The sequence below is a fragment of the Myotis myotis genome, unplaced genomic scaffold (genome assembly GCF_014108235.1).
Source record: "Myotis myotis isolate mMyoMyo1 unplaced genomic scaffold, mMyoMyo1.p scaffold_m19_p_3, whole genome shotgun sequence".
Lineage (NCBI taxonomy): Eukaryota > Metazoa > Chordata > Mammalia > Chiroptera > Vespertilionidae > Myotis > Myotis myotis.
In genome coordinates, this window is record NW_023416335.1 from 133348274 (window position 1) to 133369245 (window position 20972).

Genomic DNA, 20972 nt, shown 5'->3' on the forward strand with positions numbered 1-20972 from the left:
AGGGGCATGTGCCTTGGTTGCAGGCACATCCCCGGTGGGGGACGTCAGGAGGCAGCTGATCGATGTTTCTCTCTCATCGATGTTTCTAGCTCTCTATCCCTCTCCCTTCCTCTCTGTAAAAAATCAATAAAATATATTAAAAAAAAAGAGAGAGATCCCACATTGTACTCTAGCCCCTTTCACCAAATGAAGATAGAAGAAGTTTGAGACCTGGAACAGGGGTCTCACCCAGCCATACTGGCAAACTGATCTTGACTTCTGGCCTCCAGAACTATGATAATTTTTTTTTTTTTTTTTTTTTTTTTTTTTTTTACTTATAAGCTTCCTAGTCTGTGGTATTTTGTTTTAGTAGACCAAATGGAATAACACACTGCTGTTTTGAAGTTACTGTGAACATCTTCCTTACCAAATTGGTTGTCTTTAAGAGTACTGAATTCTCACTTTATTTTATTTTTTTTTACTTCTGTACCATGTAACACCATTTAGAAATTTCTTCTCCTATCAGTTTCTATAAGAACCTGTTTTTATTATCTTCTCATTTTGTAAAAGTATGCTTTAAAAAAAGTCCAAATTTCTAAACATATCATTCTCTCCCCAGAAAATTTTAAAACATTGCTATGTAATAAAGCAACAAAAAAACAATGGGGTGTTGGTTTTTTCATAGAAGTTTTAGGAAAATTGGCATGGGGAAAAATTAGTTAAAACAACCTTAAGTTAGTTCCTTTCCTTATACTCTGTACCCTAATATAAATAAATTAAATAATTTAATCTATTCATTCATTCAACAAATATCTTCTGAGTACCTACTATGTGCTAGACTATGGGGTTATGATGATATACAAGACCTATTCTCTTCACATAAAGACCTCAGAGACTACATAGGTAGAAAGACATGTCAAGAAGAAAATAGGCAAAAATTGAGGTCAGGCAACAGCAAGACCTCAAGAGGAGCTGACTTTATTCTGGCAAAGAGTAGGGACATGAAGAGAGAAAGGAAAGGAGAAAAGAGTGTTAAGACTGGAAACCAAATAAAATATTTTACTTTCTGAAAATTGCAAAAAGTTGAGAAAAGCAGCTATTGACATACTATAAAAATTCCTCTAGGTCTCAACTGTCTAGCCAAAAAATGCAGATAGAGAAAGACAGGTACAGTTTCAAGATAATGTCAATATGTTCTTATATTGAGAGGGCAGAAGGGAATGTGATATTGACCACTGGTATGAGAAGGAAAAAGTACAAATAAACAACGTTAGGCAGCAGAATCATTTAAAATTGTTACTATGGCAAGTGTTGTAGTAAAATTTTTGCTTATCTTTTCAGAACCATCAGTATCTTGGGAGGAAAAGAATGTTAAGGAAAAGCAAATCATTAATTTTAAAATACTTTCTTAACCTCATTAATGGAGCTTTCCTGGTAAGATTCTTCAAAATTATTTAGTCTAGAAAAAATGCAATGAATTTTTATTAGCAATTATTAAAAATCACATTGACTTTTTTTGTAGGTTCTTGGACTTTTACTCATAGGATTTGCTGCATGGCTTTTATTGGATAGAAATAATTTTTTAACTGCTCTAAGTACGTACCTATTTTCATTTTTCTCTCTGAATTAAACAAGGCATTCCATTTTGAACAATTGCAGGCATGATTTATTCAGCAGCTGGCCATAGTTCTCTAAAATTCCGGGGGTTTTTTCCTCTAAAGGTCTTTGTCATTTGGTTTTAGAAACAGCTTATTAAATGGCAGGGCTTAAATCCAAGACCATAAAGTAGAGAAAGTTTTGAGAGAGAAAACTAGGAATTTTGGACAAGAGGAATGAGAGAATTGGAAGATTATAATTATTCTACTAACTCTGGCACCTTTACAAGGTAAACTTGAAAAGATAATGGAGATCAACATAGATTCACTGCCCAAGTTAACTATTCTCTTCTATTCTCATCACCACATGGTTAGAAATAAAATATATTTCCTATACAACCAACATAAGTGTCCATCGGTGGGTAAATAGATAAAGAAGATGGGAGATAGATGATAGATAGATGATGATGATAGATGATAGATAGATAGATAGATAGATGATAGATAGATAGTAAAAAAGAAGAAAGAAAGAAAGAAAGAAAGAAAGAAAGAAAGAAAGAAAGAAAGAAAGAAAGATTATTCAGCCATGAGAAAGAAGGAAATTCTACGATTTGTGACATAATGGATGGACCTTGAAAATATTATACTAAGTGATATAGACAGACAGAGAAGGACAAATACTGTATGATATGACTTATATGTAGAATTTTTAAAAACTTTGTAAAAACAGAGTATAATGGTAGTTATCAGGGCTAAGGAGTGGTGGAATTACAGATATATTGTTTAAGGGTACAAACTTATAATTAGTAGATAAATAAATTCTGGCAATTTTATGCACAACATAGTAATTATAGTCAACAACACTGTATTATAATTCAAAGTTACTAAAGGACTAAAGCTTAACTATTCACAATACCAAAAGAAATTTAAAAAAATGTGATAGGCTAAAGGCATTAGTTAAGGCTACTATAATAATCACTTTGTAGTGTATAAATGTACCAAGCCAACACATTGCACACTTTAAACTTACACAATGTTTTATGCCAATTTTATTTCAATACCAATATTTCCCATATAATTTTGAACTTGAGGTCAAAAGACTCTAGGATTAACCTCACCTCAGGTGTCCAAGATTGTGAAACAGAGAACCTATCAGCAGCCATATTTTATCTTATGAATTGAAACACAGCAGCAGCTGGTCTGGAGGAAAAAGTAAGTGGAATCAGATTCCAGAGAGAGACAGAGATAAGAGAGAGACATCATACTTTCCCCAGTGTGTTTGTTCAGATATTTTGTGCATGTCTCTAGTATTTATTAAATATATTTTAATATATAATATTTTTTATGTTTACATATTTATGTAAATACTAGAGGCCCAGTGCACAAAAATTTGTGCACTCGGAGAGGTCCCTCAGCCTGGCCTGTGCCCTCTCGCAGTCTGGGACCCCTTGGGGGATGTCCACCTGCTGACTTAGGCCCGCTCCCCGAGGGAGCGGGCCTAAGCTGGCAGTCAGATATCCCTCTGGCAGCCCAGGAGCCTTCGGGGGATGTCCACTTGCCAGTGGGGAGCAGGCCTAAGCTGAAGTTGGACATCCTTACCGCTGCTGAGGAGGCGGGAGAGGCTCCCGCCACCACCTCTGTGCTGGCAGCCATCAGCCTGGCTGAGCAGAGCTCCCCCTGTGGGAGCACACTGACCACCAGGGGGCAGCTTCTATCTGCCCCCTGGTGGTCAGTGTGTGTCATAGTGACCAGTCATTCCCAGTGGTTCTGCTGTTAGGGTCAATTTGCATAATACCCTTTTATTATATAGGATATATTTAAAATATTTTCTAAATATAAATACAGTAATTGAATACATTTAACTTCATTTTTTAAATGTTAGATCTTTACATTGTCCTTATTTTACCATATCATGGTATGCTGTGGTCACTATGGACCGAAGTTTAATAGCCTAAGGATTATTTTCATATAAACGTACTCAGTTGGCAGAAAGAAGCCACATTTCAAGTACTCAGTGACCATATGTGTCTATGGGGTATTGTCTACCTTATTGGAAATAGCAGATGTAGAACTTTTCTTTCATTTCATTAAGTTCTACTGGACAGCACTGTTAATTATTAAATATATGGCAAAACCATCTACTATAAGAGCCAACCTATTTCTTAGTGGATATCAAGTAAGAAAAAAACATGTTTATAGAAAAAAAATAAAGCTAAATAAAAAGGTTTAATATGTAATACAGTGCTACAAAGTATTGAATCATTTAGCTAAACTTCAGCTATTCCTAAGTGCTTAGTATCTTTATTCTCTTCTTTTTGTATAATACTTTGCTTATGGAAAAGTATTCATGATGTCTGAGTGCATTAGGGATTTGCTCAGAGTAAGCAAATGGGTGTATGGACCTTTCTATTTCTCTTTTGCTTCACCATAATAATGACAATAGTCATTTCCACTTATGTAATACTGACTGTGCCAGACACGGGGCAGAGCACTAATTTAATAATGTAGTAATTGTGTGCAGCAACTCATTTTTTCATTTTCCCCCTCCATTTTGGACTTGACAGATAATTCTCATTAACCCTAATGTCCTTACTTATGAAAAACCCCTGCAAAGGTAGCCAGAAACTATTCTTTAAGGTTTTGTTTCATCCAAAATGGATATTTAATGTAACAAACAAGAGAGAGATTGCTGTGTCATTCAGAAACCCCAGTTCTTTCTATATTGCTGCTCTGCTATTTCCTAAAGTTGTCTTCGACTGGCTCAACACCAGGTTTGCTTTCTAGCATGTGAGATGTGCAAGAGAGAAGTAGAAGGCAAGTGATTTTCTTATTTAAAGAGGGAAGGCTAGGGTTGCATACTTTATCCGTGTGTTTAAAATAGTAAAATCTCAATTATGGTTTCAGGATGTGGAATTGAAAACCATTTGTTTTCTTCTTTTAAATATATTTTTATTGATTTTTTACAGAGGAAGGGAGAGGGATAGAGAGTTAGAAACATCGATGAGAGAGAAACATCGACCAGCTGCCTCCTGCACACCTCCTACTGGGGATGTGCCTGCAACCAAGGTACATGCCCTTGACCGGAATCGAACCTGGGACCCTTCAGTCCGCAGGCCGATGCTCTATCCACCGAGCCAAACTGGTTTTGGCTTGAAAACCATTTTGAGACAAGAAATGTTGGGCTCTCCCCTCTTTGTTATCCTATCTTTCAATTAATTTACCTATTTTTAAAGTATTCTGCCCTCACCTCTCCATCTGTAATAACACCATGTCACCTAAAGTCCTCAACTGCCTTTGGCCACTGCAATGGCCTCTAATAGCCTTGTGCTCTGATCTCCTTTCTCAGCCATCTTCCGAATGCCACTGAAGTAATTCACTTAAAAGGCAAATTTAGCTGTGTAACATGAAAAGCCTTTCTCTGGCTCCCATTGCCATTATTTATCCAATGACAAATATACTTATAGAGCATATTTTATATGTTGGATGCTATTGTGAACTGAGGATACAGTTGTATACAAGAAAGATAAAGGTCCTGTCCTCATGGATTTTAATTCTGGTGAAGAGGACTAGAAAACACCACATAACATATCCATTATATGTTCTTTGCCAAACCTCCCCAGTCTCACCATCCTCAAACAGTAAGCACCAGCAAAGCAGGGTTTCCTATACGCTGTTCTGAGCCTCCAGATGCTTCTACTGTTCCACTGTAGATATTTCTAATGATCATTTAAAGCCAAAACTCAGGTGTTACCTTCTCCCCACCCCCTACTGGATTAGGTGCTCTTGTACCCAAAAGTATGCTGCTAAATGTTTAACAGGTTTTGGGATGGAGAGTTTTGATTGATGATATTTGTTGATGTCTATGGTTTTACCACTACCACAATGGCCAGTTTTAAAGTGCCAATGTGAAGTGAGTTGGCTTTCATATTTTTCAAACAATTAACAGTTGCCTTTTTCCTCCTCACCCAAGGATATGCTTTATTGATTTTTGAGAGAGAGAGAGAGAGAGAGAGAGAGAGAGAGAGAGAAGTAGAGATACATTTATATGAGAGAGAAACATCAATTGGTTGCCTCTCATACCTGCTGGACTGGCGATCGAATCTGCAACCTTTCTTTGTGTATGGATGACACTCCAACCACCTGGCCAGGGCAACAGTGCCTTTCATGAGCCAGAGCAAGTGGTTCCAGCACACCACTGCCTGTCCCATAGAACCTATGGCATATTTTATATATTTATTCTTCTTGCTTTTAAATAAATATTTACTGAGCAATTAGTGTTCTACAGTCTGCGCCATAGCATTAAGCATTTAACAGTTAATTTATTGAATATATATATATATATATATTAGAGGCCCTGTGCATGAAATTCGTGCACTGGGGGGGGGGGGCCCTCAGCCCAGATTGTGAAAGGGCACAGACCCCACTGAGGGACCCCACCAGTTTACAATTGGGGTGGGGGAGGGATGCAGGAGGTTGGCCAACCGGGGAGGAACCATGGGAGGGCCCCTGGGCGTGTCTAGCCCATCTAGCTCAGTCCCAATTAGCCGCACCCCAGCAGCAACTAACCTACCAGTTGGAGCATCTGCCCCCTGGTGGTCAGTGCACATCATAGTGAGTGGTTGAGCAGCCTTAGCATATCATTAGCATATTAGTCTTTTATTGGTTGAATGGCCGACCAGACAACTGGACACTTAGCATATTAGGCTGTTATTATATAGGATATTCCTCTAGTACAGAAAGCTCAATCTAGATGTAGAGAGAATAAAATATAGCTTTAATAGGGCCATATTAGCAATAAACTCAGGGTAGCTTTTGTACATAATTTAGGTACTTAAATTTTTTTTATAAATAAATAAATAAATGCATATTTGAATGTGCATTAGTTGTAGAAAAGTTCATCTTAGTGAAACATGGAAATTAAACTGGAATGCATAGTTTTTCCTCTGGGCAGGATGCAAAAGTGATTTCCTGGGTTCTTATCCAGGTGGATTCAAAGAATGAAGCCACAGACAAAAGGTAGTATAGGAAAAGGTGGAAATTTATTGGGAAACAACCACATGGGGAGGGGGGAGAGACCCAATAAGTCCCTCTTTCTTAAGGTTTATAAAGGCTGCAGTTCTTTGTGTCCTGATATCCCCTCTGATTGGTCACTATAGCAGTTTCAGAGCTCAAACCCCACAGTGGGGTTCTGTTCTTTTTCTCCCATTTGTTTTTCTATTCCCTGTTGCCTTCCTCTTTATTCTGTAAATGAGTGGCTTCCTCTCCCCCTTTTTTCTGTAAAGGTATCCCTTTTGGCAGATCCCAGCACCCTTATTCTGTGAATGTATGCCTTCTGCAGCTCCCAGCTTTGCAGCCCTGCGGTTCTCCCCCATGGACCCACTAATTCCTAAAACTCCCTAACCCTGCCTATTTTACCCCTAACAACTCCATTCATTAGGGGAAAAATGCTTATTTTTATGTAAGATAATTAACATAAGGCAAAGGTAAAGATTTCTTCAGAAATTGAAGAAATTCTCCATCATGCCATTAAAAGAAGAAAAGTTGTTTCTACAAGTAAGTAAGAGGGTCTAGAAAGAAGTTTTAAAAATAGTGAGAAGGGCCCTGATCGGTTTGGCTCAGCGGATAGAGCGTCAGCCTGCGGACGCAAGGGTCCCAGGTTCGATTCTGGTCAAGGGCATGTACCTTGGTTGCAAGCACATCCTCAGTGGGGAGTGTGCAGGAGGCAGCTGATCAATGTTCCTCCCTCATCGATGTTTCTAACTCTCTATCCCTCTCCCTTCCTCTCTGTAAAAAATCAATCAAATATACTTAAAAAAAAAAAGAGTGAGAAGGAATCCTAGTAACTTGGCGATAGTTGCTTAGAGAAAATTTGGGTTGCTGCATTTATTACTAAATAGAAAACAAATATTACTTAACAATAAATTATTTTATTATTTCCACAGATGAAAGTAATCACTTGATAGTATATATTTTTGGAATTTTAATTGGAACTGGATCAGCTATTGTTCTTCTTTTTCTCTTGGGTTATTTGGGAATTCAATATGAAATCAGATGGCTCCTAGTTCTGGTATGTATTTCATTTCAATAGCCTGACAGTGTATTTTTGATTTGAATCTCCAAGTCACACAGTTGAACTGAATTATTTATGTTATCACAGCATTTCAGTACAGTGTGCTCTTGGGCATAAGGCAAATAAATCCACCCCTTCCAAGAAAGGGTTCTAGGTAGAATCTGAGGGGAGAGTTTTCCATGGATCAAATCTATACCTCAATTTTTGTGCCCTTAGATAATTAATTTTTAGTACAAAGTCAATAGGGATCTGTTTTTTAAGGTGACCTACAATTAACTAACATAGGAATGTGAAGATTAATATCAGTATAAACTATATTAAAGTCAACAAGCATTGTAGCTTAGCATGCAAAAGGAAACATATCCTGTAGTCAGCACATTTTCTCCTTGTGCGCATGCCATGTAGGAAACTGACTTATAACTGAGATCAAAATTAATTATTTAACAAAGAGAAATGTAACTGCTGAGAAGAGCAAACTCTAGCCTCTGGCTAGTATTCTCTCTCCCAAGACATAACATGAAAATATAAATTATAAACCGAACATGAGCTATTTACCATACATGTGGTAGCTATAGATCACAGCTGACACACTTAGATGGACTATAGTGTTTAACATTTCTTTTAAATCTAATTAATTTTAATTCACAGGCACTCTCCTGTCAAGAAAATAAATAAGAAATTTAACTGCAGTCATTGTGTCTTGCTGGGAAGAATGCAGAAATACTTACCTTTCCTGTAGCACTAAAGGTCTGGGTGGTCATTCTAGACCGGTGGTTCTCAACCTTCCTAATGCCGCGACCCTTTAATACAGTTCCTCATGTTGTGGTGACCCCAACCATAAAATTATTTTCGTTGCTACTTCATAACTGTAATTTTGCTACTGTTATGAATTGTAATGTAAATATCTGATATGCAGGGTGTATTTTCATTGTTACAAATTGAACATAATTAAAGCATAGTGATTAATCACAAAAACAATATGTAATTATATATGTGTTTTCCGATGGTCTTAGGTGACCCCGTGAAAGAGTCATTTGACCCCCAAAGGGGTCGCAACCCACAGGTTGAGAACCGCTGCTCTAGACACTGATTTTCAGTATACACTGGTCAAAGGAATTGACTAATTGAATTTCCTTCTGTGACAGTTTTAGATCTGAATGAAGACAGTGTCAACAACATCACCTTAGACCACGTAACCTGTGAGGGTTCTACCACTTCCTTCTTTCTTCCTCCTATCCAAATGTTCATTGATATATATATTTGTTGCTGTTTTGTTTGAATAATTTTGATATTATATATGAGAACAGGAAATGTCAGCAATACCTATGTATATTTTAAGACTGTTTCATATGGTGTACACCTTCCCATCATTGTAGCATCTAAAAATATGTTAAAAGCATAGTTGTCATCTCTATTTTTCTTCTGTTTTAGTATGCAGTACTGTTAATCTGGGCCTTTGGTGTTCAGGTTGCACTTTCAGCACTCATCTTCACAAAGAAAGAGGAGGTATGGAAAGATCAGCCTTTTTTTTTTTTTTTTTTTTTGAAATCTAAAGAAAATTGAATATGTTAGATTTTTGAGAACTATAAGCCTATATTAAAAGCTAAAGGTAAATGTCTCTGGGGGTAAAAGGAGTCAATGAAACTACTAGAACTCTATACAGGAAGGGGCCAGGTGCAGATGGGAAGGGTGGGTTTGGGAACTTGGCTTTTACTCTGTTTGCAGAAGACTGAGAATGTATATATAATAAAGAATGTGGAGGTGGAGGAGAAGATGCTGAGTGTGGGAAATCCAAAATTGGCCACCCAGCCCTCCCTGGCTACCACTGCTGACCCAATCACTTTGCTATATTCTCTTCTATAAAGAAATATTTTCAACTTTTACTCATTTAAAATTTAATAATTTCATTAAGTAGATTGGAAAAAAAAGATAGACTGAATAATTCATGTATTTTGCACTGGTGTGGCCATGAGTAAGATAGTTAAATTAATTAGGTAAGTTCAAAATAACACATAATAAATTGCATGAAGAAACTTTTCATAACAAAACCTACCTATTACAGCCTAAGGTTACTTTCAATCCTTCAAGAAATGTCTGTTTCAGGTTAGTTGGGGCTGTCTTTGTATTAGGGGAATTGTCCTATAGTAAAAAAGAGCATGGACTTGAAGTCATACAGATTTGCATATGACTAGATATTTAATAGCCAGAAGCTTAGTCTTCATCTGTATCCTCTGGTTAATGCCTATTTACCTTACAGAGAAACTGACAATTTTCAAAGTTCCTGTCATAGAGTAGCTACTCAAGAGCCCTCTTCCTTCCCTTCATTAATTTTAAATGAGCTCTTGGTTAATTCCTTGCTTCCTGGCATTCAAATTGTCTCTATATGTAGGCACCTATGTACTAGTAATGACCAAACCCAACAAAATCTTCCTTTGGAACACCACTGCTTTCCACCTTTATTAGCTATCTTATACTTAGCATCTACCCTGGGTATCTAACCACCTAGGACCTGTTGTTAATGGCCTGGCATTTGTAACTAAAATTTCTTCTCTCTATATCCAAAATGTGCGTGTGTGTGTATACAGCAAGTAAGTTCTATAAAGCTGCTTTGGTGAAAAAGCATGTTTCCAACCCATAAGCTTCTAACTAGTGATAGAACTAGTGATAAAACCTGAATATAATACTTAAGAAACCTTAACACATATATATAGTGTATCACTGTCATCGATATTTACTTAAGTATTATTTACATACTTTTCTCTATCTACTTTAAGAATAATAAAAATCATCTATATATATATATATATATATATATACAAAAGGCTAATATGCAAAGTGTCCCCTTGGGAGTTCCACTGGGAGACCGGGAGTTCGATCGCTCACTATGACATGAGCTGTCCACCAGGGGGTGGTGCGAAATGAAGGGAGGTTCCTGCTGGAGCCGGAAGGCCCCGATCTGCCCTGATTGCCGGCCCTGCCTAGGGACCCTACCTGTACACGAATTTTGTGCACCAGACCTCTAGTTTAATAATAACTACCATGAGCCAGAGACTGTGATAAGCATGTTCTAGGCATTATATTATTGATCCTCATAGAGGTGCACTGTTAGTCCTACTTTCAAGTACAGGAATCTGAGGCTCTGAGAGGAGAAATACTTGCTTAAATATAATGTGGCCAAATGACAGCCGGGACTAGAACCCCTATTAACACATTGATTGCGGGTAGTTTTTATCGTGCACTAACAGGTGGCACGGGCCATTTTTGCTAAGTTTTTGCGCAAGTGGCAACGTTCAGTAAAATTACGCTAACTTTAGTTTACGTATTTATACCTTACCCGCATTCTACCGCTAGTCTATAAAAAACGTATTAATACGTGTCCTGCGCTCTACTACACTGGTAGAACGTATAAATACATAAAACGTATAAATATGTTTCCCGCATACAATGTGTTAACTCATCCCAGAGAAGAACAGCTTTGTTTACATTGATTTGTCTTCTACATTCAAAGTCAATTCAGCTTTTAGGAGCCTCTAAATCTCTTATGCTATTCACAATGCCTAATTCAGTGTTGGAGATGCACTAGGGCCTCACAGTATATATGTCAAATTAAATATGTGTGAGGGAATTTTATTTATATAGTAGTCACACAGTTTATTTAGGAAATTCACTTTACTCTTATGTACAAAGGTATGATTCATAAGTACTTTGGATCTCCCAAATAATGTTTAGAGGCTAAATGAGAACATGAATCTGTCCTCTCCTGGCAACACTATAGAATAGAAAACATCATTTTCTATTCTCAATAAAAGTTAACTTAGAGAATAAGTTAGATAACATATAGCTCTAAGTAACATTTTATGTTATTCTAATCTTCTTACATATATTAAAGCATAGATATATAAGTAACTGCATAAGTGTTTAACTTGTACAGATGTTTTAATTATTATAGTACTAGAGGCCCAGTGCATGAAATTCATGCATGGGGGGAGGGGGTGTCCCTCAGCCTAGCCTGCATCCTCTCTGATCTGAGACCTCTCAGGGGATGTCTGACTGCCAGTTTAGGCCCAATTCCATAAATCGGCAGGCAGATATCTCTCTCACAATCTGGGACTCCTGGCTCCCAACCGCTCACCTTCCTGCCTGCCTGATTGTCCCTAACTGCTTCTGCCTGCCAGCCTGATCACCCCCTAACCACTCCCCTGCCAGCCTGATCGATGCCTAACTGCTCCCCTGCTGGCCCAATTGCCCCCAAATGCCTTCCCCTGCCGACCCAGTCACCTCCAACTGCCCTCCCCTGAAGGCCTGGTCCCCACCAACTGCCCTCCCCTGCAGGCCTGGTTGCCCCCAACTGCCCTTGCCTACCAGCCTGGTCTCCCCCAACTGCCCTCCCCAGCAGGCCTGGTCACCCCTAACTGCCCTCCCCTGCAGGCCTGGTTGCCCCCAACTGCCCTCCCCTGCTGGCCTGGTCACCCCCAACTGCCCTCCCCTGCCAGCCTGGTCCCCCGCAACTGCCCTCCCCTGCCAGCTATCTGTGGCGACCATCTTGTGACCACATGGGGGTGGCCATCTTGTGTGAGGGCTTGTCGGTTAATTTGCAAATTACCTCTTTATTATATAGTATTCTCACCAGTTATTTAATTTTGATTATTCAAAGACAGCAAAATATAAGGAAATGTCACTAGACTAGAATTTAAATAAAACATATATACACATCTCAGCTCCTCTTCCTTATTCATGTAAACAAAGCAAATAATTAAATTCTCTAAGTATCTGTCTTCGTGTTCATAAAATGGGAATAGTATCTGTTCTTTTTAAGTTTGGGCATTTTTGAGGACCAAATTAGAGATTAGTTGTGAAAGTCATGAACTTTTGAATGCTTAAGTAAAACCAAATACATCAGTACTCACTGAGATTGTTAAAAATAGGTATAAGGAAGAAAAAAGCTTCTAGACATAAGCAAAAAACAAAAGGTAACTTTGAATACCCTTTTATGAAGAGACATAAGGAAAGTTCCCATCAAAATTTCACTTTTTATACAATTTTCAACAGGTTCACCAAGTATGGCATGATGAAATTGATTTAGTCATTTCTCAGTATGGATCTAAAGATGTGCCTGAAGACATATTTAAGTGGACTATCCTGAATGCTTTACAAAAAACAGTAAGACAAAATTAGCATAAAATAAAAATTAAATGTCAGAGGTGATCACTGTAGGATAGAGAGGAATAGAGGGAAGGGTAGAGGATAGGGACAGAGAAAGGAGACATTCTTTTATTTCTTCCAAAACAAATAGGGTATAATCGCGTTGTTTCCACATACAGATCTTAGTTGTCTCTTCCTTTTGTAACTTACAGCTCCTTTTCTGGGTTAAGTGATGTGCATTTTAACCTGGTTTCCCTAGGAAAGTGTTGGTGGTCTTTGCCAAGTAGGGTCATCAGTCCTCCTGCACCCTTGGGAGGTAAGTGTGAGCACAGTCCGAGCTGGCAGCAGAGTAGCATGACGGCCCCCATTTGAGCCTGCATGTTTGGATTACCACACAGTAGCTTTGTGTGTGATCCCGGGCAAGTAATTTTCTTAATTTCACATTTCATATTAGTAAAATGGGCAGAATAACTCCTACCCCTAGTGGCAGGAATAAATGAAGTAATAGAGAGACTATTTAGAAAGCCTTAGATCTGGAACATAGCAGGCAGCTAATATTTATTAGCTAATGTTGTTAGGGTTATTATTGAACAGTTCAGCTATTTCTGGGCAGTGAAGGGAATTGGTACGGTCAGCCAAATAATGTACAGGAAGAGATCAGCACCTGGAACATTTACATAGTACCAGTTCCTTTGGTAAGTGCTTTGCATGTATTAACTCACTTTATCCTCTCAACCAATGAGGTCAAACTATCATTCTCATTTTATAGATGGAGGACAGAGAGATTCAGGACCAAGCCAGCGTCACCCAGTCAATAAGTGGCAGAGCCAACATCCAGTCCCAGACAATCTAGCACTAGATTTTGTATTCTTAACTGCCACTTTAGATGCCTCACATAGAAATAGTTCATTATTTTTGGTACCTTTACTAAACAAAATGCATTTTAGGAGAATTGAAATGTAATTATAAATGTTTTATTCTGCATATGTTTTTTTTCTGATGTATGTGAATTGTAGAGGTATTCCATTTCCAGATTGCATTACAACCTTTTTTTTTTATGGTCATAAACTAATAAACGGTAAAACAAGTCTATGTATGACATTACTATCATTAATGAGAATCCAACTTAAAGTTCCTAACCATGAATATAATTGATATCTTGTATGTAGGTTTGATTGATTTAACTAACTTTTAATATCCAAGCTCTAAAGCACTATTATAGTCATTCAACATTCCCAAGTTCTTGTCAAAATTGTTGGTACATATTATGACATAGACAATACTGATGTTATAACTTTCAATAACAAGTTTAGAAAAACAATGAAATATTCACTTTAACCTCTGTTTTCTAGGTGTCAAATATATAAACTGATTTTTTTCACATCCTCCCAGCTCAATAGGATAGGAAATGAGACATTTATTAGATGTTTGATCATCTCTGTGACTATCTTCCTTATCACCTTTTTGGTTCTTTGTTGCAGTTTTTCACACAATACAAAATTGAAAGTTAACATCTCACATTTTAATCCTAAAGAAAGTAGATTAACCCTCTTTATGTATACTAAACATCTATGGCAGCATAGCGGGGATAAATATATAGAAAGATAATTGCTATAGTTAAGAAGAGGATTCTTTCTTCTATGTTCTGGCCCAAAACATGGTTGTAGATTTGGTCAATCAAGCATACCTTTCATTCTGGGCTCCTATAAATAAATTCAGATATAACAATTTCAGCCAAACATAGTCCACTTATCAAGTAAAGATCTTTACCTCTTGTTGACATCAACAGTAGCAGCAACAATATAATAGATTAAACAAACGTGTACTTATTTACTTAATTCTCTACATTTTAACAGAGAATAAATTTATCATGAAAACACTTTAATGTGCATGAGCATTATATAATTACCTGCATTTTGAATATTTTATGGTAAAATTCATAAAAATCTTTTTCCTAGTTGCAGTGTTGTGGCCAACACAATTACACAGATTGGATAACGAATGAGAATAAAGAAAATTCAGAACAGGTGCCATGTTCTTGCACGAATTCTACATTAAGAAAGTGGTTTTGTGATGAGCCACTGAATGCAACTTACTTAGAGGTAAAGATAAGTCAAAGCCGCTGCAAATATTTTACAGTGACTTTTTAAAAATTTTATTTTGCAAGTCAATTTATAATTCTGAGCCAATTTTTATATAAAGACAATGTTATTTCTGGTCGTTAGGTTCTTCAGTGACTTATCTAAATTGAACTCATATTTAGGTGATTGCAGTACTATCTCAGGTATATAATAAATAAGTAAACTTTCTGGGAGTATCGTATGTGATCTAAGTGCTACTAGAACTTGGGATGCCATCAACTTTTCTTCTCAACCTTCCTTCCCAAATCCTTGCAGAGGAAGGGGGCGCTATTGGCAACTCTCACTATTGGTCGGAGAGCTGCCATACCAGTATTAAAGAGTATGGAGATTGGCAGAAACTGAAGGGAGGGGATCCCAGCAATGACAAAAGTGGTATTCAGGTAAATTTGGCAGAATTGAGAGTACAGGTTCACCTGGAGCAGTGACTATTTACAGGTATGGAATATTGATGAACTAGAGATTTCCATCCCAAGAACTTCTAAAACTTTGTATAGTTTATTTACTAATGCCATTCTAATTTTAAGATGTATCTTTTAATTATATAATTTATTCATAAATATATAGAGGATTTAAAAAATTTTAAATATATTTTTATTGATTTCAGAGATGAAGGGAGAGGGAGAGAGTGATAGAAACACCAATGATGAGAGAGAATAATTGATTGGCTGCCTCCTACGAGCCCCACACTGGGGATAGAGCCTACAACCTGGGCATATGCCCACACCGGGAATCGAACAGGTGACCTTTTGACTCCAGGGCTGATGCTCAACCACTGAGCCACACCCGGCTGGGCTAGAGGATTTTTTGTGAAGCTTCTGCTATTTGGGTACTAATCATTTTAGGTGCTAGTTATATACCCTATTAAGTTAAAATTGTCTGCAGTTAAATCCCTCTAAAACAATAAATTTCTGATTTCAATTGCATGACAACATCTTAGTAACTTTAAAAGTAGCAAGCAAGGTGTCCTGTCATCACATGAAGCTCTCTGGATTAAAACATTGTCTCCAGTTAGACACTGACTTGTTTTTCAGACTTTACTAAATGTCTAATGTCTATGTCTCTTCTTATTGGTAATGGAATTATGTATAAAACTATGTCAATCTCCAAGTTAACTTAAGTGACTTTTTATTCCTTAGGGTTGTGAAAATAAAATCAACACATGGTATCAAGCTAATGCTTTATTATTAATTGGAATTAACTTTGGACTTTTGGTTTCAGAGGTAAGGTTTTGTTCCTGTGTTTAAATATAAAAATATTAAGTATAAATAATACAGAATAATCTATGGAACAAACAGCTGGAGACCTAATCAAACAAGTTAATCTAACAGTGGTTACAATTCCTCATGTTGGGACCGAACCATAAAATTTTTTTCGTTGCTACTTCATAACTGTAATGTTGCTACTGTTATGAATCGTAATGTAAAGATCTGATATGCAGGATGGACCCCTGTGAAAGGGTCGTTTGACCGCCAAAGGGGTCGCGACCCACAGGTTGAGAACCGCTGAATAGGAGCCAGGCTCTTGAGACTTTAGCACCAAGAGAGGGATTGGTCCAGCTGGAGGTGATATCCCTAAATCAGCTAAGTCAGTGGGGATTGTTAATAAGGAGTCATACTGGCCTGTATCCTATAATTTCACTGCTTTGTGATATTTAAAAAATAATAATTCCTATCTCAGCATCCAGAGCACCATGTTGGCAAGTTGGCAAACTTCTGAAATTTGGGCAGATGTTTGACATTAGTAAATCTATTCACTCATAGACTCATTCATTCATTCAGAAAATTTGGAGGGTGGTGAATATCTGCTGTCATTCAGATACTATATACTAGATGTTAGAGATACATCTATGTTGTGGAAGCAACATAGACATATTTCATGACCCAAAGGGTGCCAGCTACAGAGCTGAGATTCAGAAGCAAGACTGCATTTTCCAATCTCAGTGACAATTGATAAGAGCAAGTAAAGGCTATGGATTCAAGAAAACCGTAAGTGGACAGATTATTACAGTGCAGACTATAACATTGGAATCCTATCTAATAATAGCCAAGCATGGTAATTGACCGTACCTTCACTACACCTCCCATTGGCTAATCAGCGAGATATGCAAATTAACTGCCAACAAAGATGGCAGCTAATTTGCATACTGCAGGCAGGGCAGGACAGCGCAAGCCACCAGCACCAGCCGCCATCCAGGCCCCCGTGGGTAACAGCAGAAGCCGCCTGCCTGCTGCCCGGTACCGAATCCGGTCCCCGGACGCAGGCACACCGGCCCTGCAAGCCCCAGGAGCCGCCAGATATGGCAGTAACTCTATCAGTAAGCACTCTGAAAGTCAGTGGCATAAATGCACCAATTAAAAGACAGATTATGAGGGTGAATCAAAAACAAAACCCACTTTAAATATAAAGACACATATAGATTAAAAGTAAATGAATGAAGCTGCAACCTGTTTTGCTCAGTGGATAGAGCATTAGCCCTTGGACTGAAGGGTCCCAGGTTAGATTCCAGTCAAGGAATCCATGGGTTGTGCATATATTTTCTTTGGCTAATCCCTTCTTTAAATTCACTTCTTTAAATTTTTATTTTCAGATAAATGCTTATAACTGCACTATTATATATTTTCTATTATATCATTTAGAATTTAGATTTTTTTAATTGAACCCTTGTAAATTTAGCACAATTTAATAAATTATGCTAGAAGCAATTAGGAAATTTTTCATGTAATGCAGATACATTTCAATCAATATTTTATTAATTTTTATTTTTTGAATATTTTAATATTAGCCCTTCAGTCCAAGGGCTAATGCTCTATCCACTGAGCAAAACAGGCTGCAGCTTAATTCATTTACTTTTAATCTATATGTGTCTTTATTTTTAAAGTGGGTTTTGTTTTTGATTCACCCTCATAATCTGTCTTTTAATTGGTGCATTTATGCCACTGACTTTCAGAGTGCTTACTGATAGAGTTACTGCCATATCTGGCAGTTGCTGGCTTGATTCCCCAGTTCCTATCAGAGCATGTGCAGGAGGCAACCAATCAATGTGTCTCTCCCTTTCCCTTCACTCTCTCTAAAATTCAATGGAAAAATATACTTGGGTGAAGATTAACAAAAACAAAGTAAATGGATTAAATAACATTAAAGAAATTATAAGAAAAATATATTCCAAATTTTGTTAGTTGTATAATGGTTATGTTTAAATTATTAACACCTAAGAAATTGGGTGAAGGGTACATATAATATGCTGTAGTATTTTATAGTTTTTTTTATATGTGTGAGATTATTTCAAATTAAAATATTAAAAAAATAAAATTAATAAAATATTAATTGAAATGTATCTGCATTACATGAAAAATCTCCTAATTGCTTCTAGCATAATTTATTAAATTGTGCTAAAATTTACAAGGGTTCAATTAAAAAATCTTAATTCTAAATGATATAATAGAAAATATATAATAGTGCAGTTATAAGCACTTATCTGAAAATAAAAATTTAAAGAAGTGAATTTAAAGAAGGGATTAGCCAAAGAAAATATATGCACAACCCATGGACACAGACAACAGTATGGTGATGGCCAGAGAGAAGTGGAGGGCAAGAGCTGGGTAGAAGGGGCAAAAGGGGGGAAATATATAATAATATATTATTATATAATATATATAATATATATGTTTATATATATTAAATATATAATAATAAAGGGGGGACATCCTATATAATAATGATAAAAGTCTAATATGCAAATTGACTGAACGGCAGCATGGCCAGTTGCTATGATGTTCACTGGCCACCAGGGGGCAGATGCTCAGTGCAGGAGCTGCTCCCTGGTGGTCAGTGCACTTCCATATGGGGAGTGCCACTCAGCCAGAAGCTGGCTCATGGCTGGCCAGTGCAAAGGTGGTGGCAGGAGCCTCTCCCACCTCCGTGGCAGCACTAAGAGTGTCCAGCTAATGGTTTAGGCCCAATCCCTTGAGGCCTAAGCCTTTAGTCAGACATCCCCGAGGGCTCCCTGGCTGCCAGAAGGATGTCTGACTGCAAGCTTAGGCCTGATCCCCCGGGGAGTGGGCGTAAGTCAACAGGTGGACATCCCCCAAGGGGTCCTGGACTGCAAATGGGCGCCGGCTGGGCTGAGGGACGCCTCCCCACGAGTGCACAAATTTTTGTGCACCGGGCCTCTAGTGAATATATAAATGCACAGTTTGGCCAAAGTAGGATGACAGGTTTAATCTCCGAATGATGATAAACCAAGAAATTCTTAAAAGCATTAGCATAGTTATTTTGAAATGCTTTTGTGTCCAAGCTGAGGAGTGTAAGGAAAGACTGGGGCGGGGGGGGGGGGGGAGTGGTGGTATCTGTGTTCCATTTACTACCTACCTTTTACACACTACTTTTCATAATCCTGTGCCAAAAAGAGGCAGTTTTGTAAGATTAATGATATGGTTAGAAAGATGAACAAAGAACGGATCAGCAATTCATCAAGGCCGCTAGCCCAATGATAGCCCATGTAATTAAAATTTAACAGTCTGTTCATTCTAGTTTCCTCTATAAATGAACCTGGTGACACGAGGTTACTCTAGAAGACTCTTTCTGCAGACTTCTCTTTCACAACCATATGTACCTTATGCTGAAATTTCTCACCCTATTTCATCTTTTTTCCCTTTACAGTATGCATGTTAGTGATTACACAGTAAATACTAACATTATAAATTATTCTTATTGATTACATTTTGATCTGCTATTGTTTCCTTTTCTTCCAGGTTTTGCAAATCTCATTAACTGTCTCTTTCTTCAGACATATCAAGAACAGAATATTTGCAGAAATGTGATCTTTGGATTTTAATTTGTCTGGAAGAAACCAGTTAGTTCGCAAAATAATCACAATGTATTCTTTTATCCCAAAAAGTTTCTCAATTACATTAATGAAGTTTAGGAGTCATTGAAGTCATTGGTTATATGTAACATAAAATTTTTGGAATTATAATACATCACTTCATGAACTTTTTATTTGGCTTTTCAACATATCAAATATTTCAAAATATCAAAATATTCTGCAGTTTAGAACTTTACCTTGAGTTATTTTCTGAATTCAGGGGATATCACGAATATTAAAATCAAAATGTAGTTAAATATTATGATATATTTTGAGTTTCTTATATAGAAAATATTAATTAAGTAATTATAGCATGTACCTTACATTTGCAAATTTTAAGAAAATGATGCTGATTTATAGAAAATTTAAAAGGAAGATTGAAAATCTTCATGATACATCTCTACTGAACTAATCATTTATTCTGATAATGCTTACAAATTAATAATAAACTTAAAATTTTAGAGATTTGGATATATTTTGGTGGTAATAATATCATATTAAAATAACAATGATTTTTTAACTGTGGTAGAAAAAAATCTATTCTGAATGACCACTGAATTCCAATACTTTTTACTTGCTCGTCATTTGCTTCTCTTTTTCCTTAAATTTTGTTCAATGTGTGTGTGCACAATTCCCTGGAGGAAACAAAAATAACCTAGTTTTCTATTTTCTTAAAAATGATAGTGTGAGAACAAAAAACAGTGTTTTGAAAAATAAAAATAACTACTATAAAGATGTGAGCTGTTTTTATATCATTGTTGTCCTTTATAGCAAAAGGCTGTCTTGACCTTGAGAAAATGAAGAAAGGATAGAGTAACTGAAGATCCTACATTGCTCCACCCCTTTATTTTTTTTTTTTAAATTTATTTTATTGATTTTTTACAGAGAGGAAGGGAGAGGGATAGAGAGTTAGAAACATCGATGAGAGAGAACCATCCATCAGCTGCCTCCTGCAAACCCCCTACTGGGGATGTGCCCGCAACCAAGGCACATGCCCTTGACCGGAATCGAACCTGGGACCCTTCAGTCCGCAGGCCAATGCTCTATCCACTGAGCCAAACCGGTCAGGGCTCCACCCCTTTAGAAGTCTCACACTCATCTACTAATTCAATCACATCTGTTTTCATCTATATGTTCAGTACATTGAAGGTTTTAGAGACCTGTAGAACTGTTTTTTTTAT

General features: G+C 37.2%; 1 protein-coding gene across 1 annotated transcript; it reads left to right on the plus strand.

The window, feature by feature from the left end:
* The first annotated feature begins 1347 nt into the window (after positions 1–1347).
* TSPAN19 (tetraspanin 19) lies at positions 1348–19747 on the plus strand. The gene is made up of 8 exons (XM_036297790.1): positions 1348–1413; positions 1502–1574; positions 7517–7641; positions 9076–9150; positions 12694–12804; positions 14745–14888; positions 16064–16147; positions 19679–19747. Exons 1-8 carry the CDS (start codon positions 1348–1350, stop codon positions 19745–19747), a joined length of 747 nt encoding a protein of 248 aa, XP_036153683.1.
* Positions 19748–20972: the final 1225 nt, after the last annotated feature.